This window comes from Cyprinodon variegatus, unplaced genomic scaffold (genome assembly GCF_000732505.1).
Source record: "Cyprinodon variegatus isolate N-32 unplaced genomic scaffold, C_variegatus-1.0 Scaffold1686, whole genome shotgun sequence".
In the NCBI taxonomy this organism is placed as follows: Eukaryota; Metazoa; Chordata; class Actinopteri; order Cyprinodontiformes; family Cyprinodontidae; genus Cyprinodon; species Cyprinodon variegatus.
In genome coordinates this window covers 12745-21554 of record NW_015152139.1, presented here as the reverse complement: position 1 = coordinate 21554, position 8810 = coordinate 12745, and the positions used below count along the sequence as shown (strand labels likewise).

The 8810-nt window shown below is 36.4% G+C and overlaps 1 protein-coding gene across 1 annotated transcript in view; it reads left to right on the top strand.

Annotated features, from left to right (window-relative positions):
- Window positions 1-463: 463 nt before the first annotated feature.
- Window positions 464-8810, top strand: part of LOC107104312 (H-2 class I histocompatibility antigen, Q9 alpha chain-like) — a gene marked incomplete at its 3' end in the record, with an annotated part of 15991 nt that continues 7644 nt past the window's right edge. Inside the window, exons 1-2 of the mRNA XM_015404296.1 lie at window positions 464-524; window positions 7269-7529. Of these exons, the coding sequence (XP_015259782.1) occupies window positions 464-524; window positions 7269-7529 (322 nt within the window). The remainder of the gene's footprint in view (window positions 525-7268; window positions 7530-8810) is intronic.

The window sequence follows — 8810 nt, the reverse complement described above, 5'->3', positions numbered from 1 at the left end:
AGGAAAGTAAAAATTCAACCAAAGTGTTACATTACTTACCAGGCAAGCAGTTCTCACGCTACAGAAATGTGTTTAAATTAAAGACCATCACTGAAAATCTGCTTAATTATGTAATTTTTATATATACAAAGAAGAAAACAACAATTATAGAACATTTCATATCAACCAAAAATATCCTTTTCTGAAATAAAAATTATTTTACCATTTAGTCCTACCTCCCTATCTTTTTATGTGATATTTTACTTTCTGTTTCATTAGTAACCTTGCTGGTTCATTTTTACCCAGTTTCAAGTGACGTTGACATTAAAGCTGAATTCTCATTGGTTAATGTAAAGGTTATGACTCACGTCAGTTGTGTTTGTTCAATGTTTCAGCCAGTAGTCTGTAGCTGGGGAAAGGAGAACACTTTAGATCACAGAGGACACAAATTTTACCGTGGTTTTGAAAGTCTGCATGAGGAATCATGAAGAAGATGCTGTGTTTCGTGGTTCTGTTGGGAATGACTCTAAATAATGTGACGGGAGGTAAGTTACTGAAACATTGTATAAGATCTATTAACGAAATTCTGAAATCGTTTGACTTATTAAACTGTTTTAATGTGTCTGCGTATGCTATGGTAATTCGATGTTCTCACCAGGAAATACAGATAAAGATAAAAGTTATTATTGGATATTTGTTTCATCATCATGAAAACAGGATTTTGATGAAAATGGACCTATGCCTCGTGACGCTATTGAATATTTTTATTTTTTTAAATAATTTTTGCGCTGCTGTAATTTGCACCATCCCTGTGCATTGACACCCATTGAGCTCTTCATAGAGGCTAATGTAAGTCTCCCGCCATGGTGGTAGGCTGGTTTTGAAGAACATGCAATTATAGTTGACTGTCTGCCTTTAGTTGTGGAGAGGATTTGGTTTTGGAGAAGCAATGTTCCACTGATGAGTTATTGATCTGGGAAAGCCAAATCTATGAATATCTTTCTAGCTAACTAACTGAAACAGATTATCACAGACCTTAAAAAAAGTATTTTAAGGTCTGTTTAAAAAAAAATTCTTAAATGGTAACAAACTGCAATAGTTTTAACTCCTAAATGTCAAATGGTGCTTGAAACAGAATGTTACTATAAATTTTCACATGGGTATTTGACACCAGTATAATGAATAGCAATCTAATATACTTTGATAAAAATCATATGAATTTTCTTTTCAAGGTAACATTTTCCCATTGAGATATATTTTTTAAAACCTAATTAAAATACATATATCCACTGTCTGATGCTGCAGGTATTTATTCTTTTTACTTTATTCTTTTTTTTTTACTGATTCTGACTCCTGTGCAATTTGAGGCTGAGTGAGAAAAAAAAAACAAACAGAGCAGGAAGGCATCCTGACAGAATTTATACCAACTTCATTTACTAAACCTTAGTTCCACTCAACTAAATGTGGAAGTAGCAATGTTTTACCCCTTATGGACAGAGAACCGACTAGATTTCATACTTCATCATTCAGTTAGTAGGTTGTATACAAAACAGATCCCAAATGAACTCAAATGAACAATGAATACAGTTACGTTTAAAATTATGCATGAGCTCAAAAGATCTATTCTAAATGCTTTTTATTCTGTCCAGAAAGTGTAGGAAACAAGATGGGTAAAAAGATCTACTCTTCCTGCAGAAGTTCCGCTAAGTTAGAAGAGAAACAGATTTTTTAATCAATACTGGGAGTTAAAAATAAAAGTTTAGAATTTGTTCTTATCAATTCTGGAAGCCCAACCCTACCCATAAACACTCCTCATCCCTCTTTTAAGTCTGTGCATTGCCAAAGTGAAGTTAGTGGTAAGGTTGGGTGATTGGGCGAATCTTTCGACCAACGACAATAGACTCAGCCCTCCAACTATTTTTTTTTGCACTTCGGCGCAGTATCGGCCGGAAATGCTTGTAACACAAGGCAGTGTGCGTCAACACATCCGCAGCGACATCTACTGGACTGGAAGTTGTATTACACTTGTTTTTGGCTGATGTTTGCCAAACATTCATGCAATTTTATTTATTAATTTTTTTTTATTAATAATCGATACTTGGCGTCAAGAATCGATGCAGTAGATCACGAAAATTAGAATCACAATGCATCATCATTACGATTATTTTGCACACCCCTAATAAATGTACTGTTTATCAGACGATAATGTTCCAAAAGTTAGGAAATTTCTATTTAAGAAAAAAATCCTGTCTTGAAATCTGTGGGGGGGTTTTTCTGTTATCTTATGCAGGCCAGTTAGTAATACGTCAGCCTGAACACCTAAATTCGGCCAATCATATATCAACGGTCATCTGTCAATCAAATGTTTTCGGTCATAGCATCTTGATTCATATGTCGCAGCTAATATATGCAATGGTTGAAATGAGAAATCAGAATCCTTTCCTTTCTCATTGAGTTGCGTCCCAGTGTTCACGGGGATGGACGTCTGTGTCTTCGGCAGGCGTAGAGCTAACAGAACTGGCAGCATTGCAAGGCAAGGGTAACTAAGATTGCTACTTGGTCCCAATGGAATTTCCTATTGGGAACCTACTAGCACTAAGTTGTTAACTGGTTAGCAAGATGCAAAATCGATTCGATTTTGATTAATACAGTTCAAAATTGATACATTTTTATTTAATCTGTTTTTACAATAATGAAAGTGGCTCAACTGTGTTTCAAAATACTCCTGTATTTTATTTTTTTCCTGTCATATTAACCACAATGTGCAAACTTGTAAATTGGACAGTTTAAACTTGAGATGTGAACAAAACTGTCTCAAAAGTGCAAACTTGTTTGTGAAAAGTGAAGCCTCACTTGAGCAAGCAGACATGACGCGGCAGACATGCATGAGCTGCATTATCTCCACGGTACAAACCATATTTGCAGCGTTGTCTGTAACAACTACAGGGTGTTTGCTGGTCAGCCCCCATTTGTTAGTGTCTTCAGTCAACCTATTTGCTATATTTGCGGCTGTCTGGCTTGAAGTCATCTTGAGTGCATCTTTCCTGCTCATTTGAATGTGAACGTCACGCGTGTCATTATAAAACAAATCGATCTCATTTCCTAGACATTGATTTTGCAAAAATGTAAAGGAATCGATTTTATTTACCCAGTCCTAAGTATCTGTTTACTGTTTGCACTCTAGGTAGATCTGATTAGATTGAACTGCGTGAATGAGATCCTTTTTGCTTAGTGGATCACATGCAGCAATAAATTGTGAGTAATAAACTTTGCTAAAGTCAGTTTACCTGTGCTCTTAGCTTTAGTGTGGTTTGAGGGATCAAAGGGTTCGGGTTTTTAAGCCCAATGAGATTATTCTTGGAGCTGATATGGTATTTTTTTTCCTCCATTTACATGTTAAAAATTAAATAATGATAATACATTTTACATACCTCTCAGTTTAAAAAACAAAACAAATGGTTATTAACAAATTAAAACAAACATCGACAATGGAAAGCAGGAATGCATTCCTTTCAGCTAATCTCAAGGCATCGCTGCTAAATGTCTGCTAATGATGCACGCATCGATGGCGCCAATGTATCTTTCTGTCTCTGCTACACATTAAAACCCATTAATGGCTATTTGAGAGACACCAGTGTAGAGGGTTGAGTTTCAAGATAAAAGCCTTAGATTAAGATTAAGGTAAGGTTAAATCTTGATGGTTGGCATCAGAGGAGTTTATGCTCTGCCCATGGCTGTACAGTAAAACCCAAACATTAATTTTTGGCCTTTAACAAGGTTAAGGAAAGATAGTTTTATCTTGTGGAGTAGTGGAAACGGACACAAATAAGGTAGGTTCAAAGCCTTCTTTACTCCATGTGAGAGCAATCGTACAGCAGAACACATGAATATACACTACCGAAGAAGACATAGGTTCCAACTTCTCCGCTGAGTGAGAGTGGAGCCTAGTGGTCTGCCACAATCTTGTAAATTTGAACTGAATTTAAACTACAATAAAATGCCCAAATTGGTCGCATTCACTTTTCAGTGTAAGTTACACATTTGGTTTTAGCGTCATTTTTGATGTAATGAAACGCATCTCTGCCTTAATGAAATGAAAAGTTATGAAATATTTTATAATTCAGTGATGCAGACTCCTTATTTCATAACTATTACTGACTGAAAGAGGTGGTGATTTTTGTCTGCGTAAATTGACTGCTTTCAAATACAAATGCGCTATTCGAATTTAACCAGTTTGTTTTAAAAAAGTCTAAATGTAGAGCAAAGCGTTAATCAATGCACTGAATGCAGAAATACAAATCAGACAGAATATCACTGCTGAAAAGAAAACATAAACATGTCCTTCTATCTATTAAAACATCATTTAGATCCTGTTTGTCGGTGCACATCACAACATTAACTCCCAGATTTCACATCCTCCATCCTGGTTCAGTCGGTTCTGTTCACTGCCTCTGTGAGTCTGTGTAAATCAAAGCCTGTTGCATCTGCAGGCAACCTTTTCTCAAAGTTCTTTGAAGGCCAAAGTGAGCATGCAGGAGAGGTCCTGCCAGAGCCAGGAGGACTGGAGCAGAACAGATAGTGGAAGACAAAGAGTGTGTCAGTGGACAGATGTCCAGTAGTCACAGGGAATGTGGAAGCATTTAATTCATATATATATATATATGGTTCGGTTCGCGTGTGGTGCGTTCGGTTCATGCACTGCTCCTTTTTCTCATAGGCGAAGCGTTTACACTCCAGAGCAGAAGGTCGCGCTACTGCGACCAAAGCCAACCACCAGTAGTAAACAAGAAGAAGAAGAAGCGAAGCAGCTTAGCCGGGTGTAGCAGAAAAAAATCAGTTGTTGTGTCGGAATGGCGAGTGGGAAAGAACAGGAGTTGGAAGACGCACCAGCAGCACTTTATAGGTCTGCTGTATGGGACCACTTTACATTTAGAGTGACCTACGATGACGGCGGAAAGAAAGTTGTGGATAAAAGTGCAACAGTGTGCAAGCATTGTGCAACACGTTTTGTTTATGCTAACAGCAACATGACCAACACGTCATGCTAACCCTGAAATCCCACATACTCCATCAGCGCTCCGCTCCGCTCCGCTCTGAGTTCCTTGGAGATCGTAGAGGGCATGCGTGAGATGATTAAATTCAAAGCAGCAAAACATACGGAAATGATTCATTAATTTTTTGGGATTTTTTCCTTTATTTCATAAATGTTTATTTTTTCATTAATTTGTATAAATTTTTTTATTTTTCGGTGTAACAATAAACATATACCGAACCGAAAGCACTGCTGCCTTGCAGCAAAAAGGTTACGGGTTCGATTCTCCGTAAGCATGTGTGGGTTCTCTCCGGGTACTCCGGCTTCCTCCCACAGTCCAAAAACATGACTGTTAGGTTAATTGGCTTCTCTAAATTTAAGTGTGTGCATGAATGCTTGTTTGTCTCTGTGTTGCCATGTGATGGACTGGCGCCCTGTCCAGGATGTACCCCACCTCTCATCCATAGCTGGAGATAGGCACCAGGACCCCTCGCGACCCTACTCGGGACAAGCGTGTCAGATAATGGATGGATTTATAAACATTATTTGAATACCCGCCATTCTACATGTTACTGAAGCCATCTGTAAACACTATTATCCAACAGATTCACTGCTAAAGCCGGGAGACAAATACAGTCAGAAACTTAATCACCTTAAAAAGACTAACCGGATTTATTTGACCATCCCATTTCTTTGCTGTATATAAAACTTTTTTCTTTTCTCATATCAACACTTTTTATAGAGATCTTTATATCTTTATATGACAGTTGACACATATGGTGGCATCTTTTTTTAGTCCCCTTTCAAAGTTTGAAAGTCACATGACAATGTTTTAAAAATCCTTGTTTTCAAGTCATAATATACCTACATGATAAAATGTGTTGATTTTCTGTTAGACTTTTGCGTTTTAGTTGGATTTTGAATATACCCAATAACATTTACATAAAAAAAAAAATCCTATTTTCACATTTAAGTTTTGCTTCCTTCATGTTAGAAAAAAAGAGTAGAACAACGTATTATACACTAAGTAAACCACTACTGAACTGTGGTATGAACTTTACTAGTAATAGTTACTAATCAAAAAAGTAACAGTAACTCACTTACTGCTCTATAAATGTAAGTAGTTACTAGCCTAAATATTATGTTATATTTCATGTTTTAAACTTTAAGGATTTTGAAAACTTTCTTGTTATGGCCAATTAACCTAGGAGTCATGTCTTTGGAATGTGGGAAGAAGCAGGAGTACCCTGTGAGAACCCACGCCTGCATGGGGAGAACATGCAAACTCTATGCAGAAAGACCTTTGGCCGGGAATCAAACCCGAGCCCTTATTGCTGCAAGGCAGCAGCGCCATCCTCTTCCACCATGCAGCCATTTTGTTGCTAATCAATTAAATAATTTATTAACAGTCTAAAAAAATCTTTACTCTTTACATATTGAAAGCAAGATAGACTTCTGGGCTCAGGGCTCTGATGTTCAGCATCTCTTTACATTTTATAATGTAAAAAAATCAGATATGTCTTCAAAGAAGTAAGACAGGTTGGACAGAAAAAGTAGCATCCCATAGAGAAACAAAGTGCTTCTGGAATTACAGAACGAGAACATTTATATTTTTCTTTTGTCTGTGACGGTGATTTTTGTCTTTTTAAAATTTTGAAGGAAAATATATTAAAATGTGTAATTTTTTTCTTGAATGTTTTGGACACATTTAAGAATTATTTTAATTTAAACTTTATATCAGGCTACACATACTGTACAACATAATGTCAAGTAATAGTTTTCATTTTTTCCTAACACTAAAATCCGTCAGATTCTGTACTGACCCTTTTGTCTTGAGAGTCAGCCTGTTGTAGGCCAGTACGACCCCAAAACATTATTTATATCTTTTGCTGTTTAAAATACTCTCACTTTGTTTATTTAAAGCTTTGCAGGATTCAACTTTGCTTAAATTATCACAATATATTACTGATCTAAATTATTAAAAAGTTGTGATTAGACGATATTATTCAGGGTGGTCACTAGCTGCAGCTTAGTATTTATTATTAGTGTGTATCTGTGAATACCTGGAACAAAATCCTGTGGTATGTATGTATTGGTATGATTGTGTACAAATTAGTCACAGAGCTTACATTTTTTCGATTGTCTAATGATTTTAATAGGTGATGACAGAGTAATATACTTAATCTTGTATATTTTATGTATTTGTGTGAATCAAATTGTTTAATGTGAGAATAACAGCCCATTTTTTCCCTAACAGTTACTCATTCCCTGAAATATTTCTACACGGCCTCATCTGGTCTGAAAACCTTTCCAGAGTTTGTGACTGTTGGGATGGTGGATGATCAGCCAATCTCCTACTATGATAGTGTGATTAGAAAGGAGACTCCAAAACAGGACTGGATGGCAGAGACTGAAGGTCCTGAGTACTGGGAAAGTAACACTCAGGTATCCATTGGTATTGAGCAAACCTTCAAAGCCAGCATTGACATTATTAAACAGCGCTTCAACCAGACCGGAGGTGAGTTAAGAAGAATATCCCCATTTCTAGCTGAACAATCAAGCTGTGATCAGTTAGTTTATCTCTCCTTATGTGTGCACACACACACACATATGCACACATGCATGTTATGTCCGACTAACCTTAAGGGGGCTTTCCCTTGACTTCCATTTAATTCTAACCCAGACCCTTACCCTAATCATTACCAATTTACCTATCTCTAACCAAAACTCATTTCACGTCTTACTCCTAAACCTAACACCCAACACAGGAAGAACTTTTCATTATAAGTACCTTTAAGACCCGACAAAGTAGCATATACCTGGGAGAACTGATCATATGCTGTCCCCACCATGTTAACAAATACATGGCTGTACATAGATACACCTATGCACACTCAGAAAAAGAAAATGAATGGCCTATGTTAAATTTTTTATCCTTATTTGTTTGATGTAACATTTTAAATTAATTTTAACTTTTGCTCTTTTCTTTTTAGAAAAATAGGGAGGAAATAACAGGTCAGGGTTATTTCCTCTAACTATTTTGTTCTAGAAAAAGAAGTCTATATCAAATTTTGATATGAAATTTTTTTGTGTGAGAAATACATTAAACTGGAGTAATCAGCTTTATGAAATGCTGCTGGTTAGGTCTAGAAGATTAAAAAACATTGGACCTTTCTGTACATTTGAACTTCTTTTACTGCAGATTACATTTTGATCAAATAAAATAATAATTTAGTATAACTCACTAAGTAACTGATATGTATGACGTAACAGATCTAATGGTTTATAATAAATAAATAAAATCTAAAACATTCAAGAAGCATTTAATAAATCGAAGTAAATCCTAAAAAACTTGTTGGGAGGTGATGGCCTAGTAGTCAGAGCAGTGCCATTGTGCTCTGAGAAGGTTGCAAGTACCTGGCTTGAATCCCACTGCCTCCAGTCTGGGTTCCTGAGCAAGACTTTTAACCCAACACTGCTCCCTGGGCGCCACACAATTGCAGCCCCCTGGCATGGGCCAAATGCAGAGGTAGAATTCTCCAGTGTAAGTTCAATAAAGTTTAATTATTATTAAAATATAAATTTTCTCTAGAGGCGCATTTATAATTGTTATTGATCACTAACAGTCATATATAAAATTTGTATCAAACCTTAGAAACACACAGGGCCGGATCTATCAAAGGTTTGCGTGTATTAAAACGTGAGCTATTTCACTACGCACGCTAAAAAATGTACAAACTGATCTATCAACAGCGTGCTAAAAGGATTTGGTCTTTAAAACGTGCTAAATAGCGCCTCT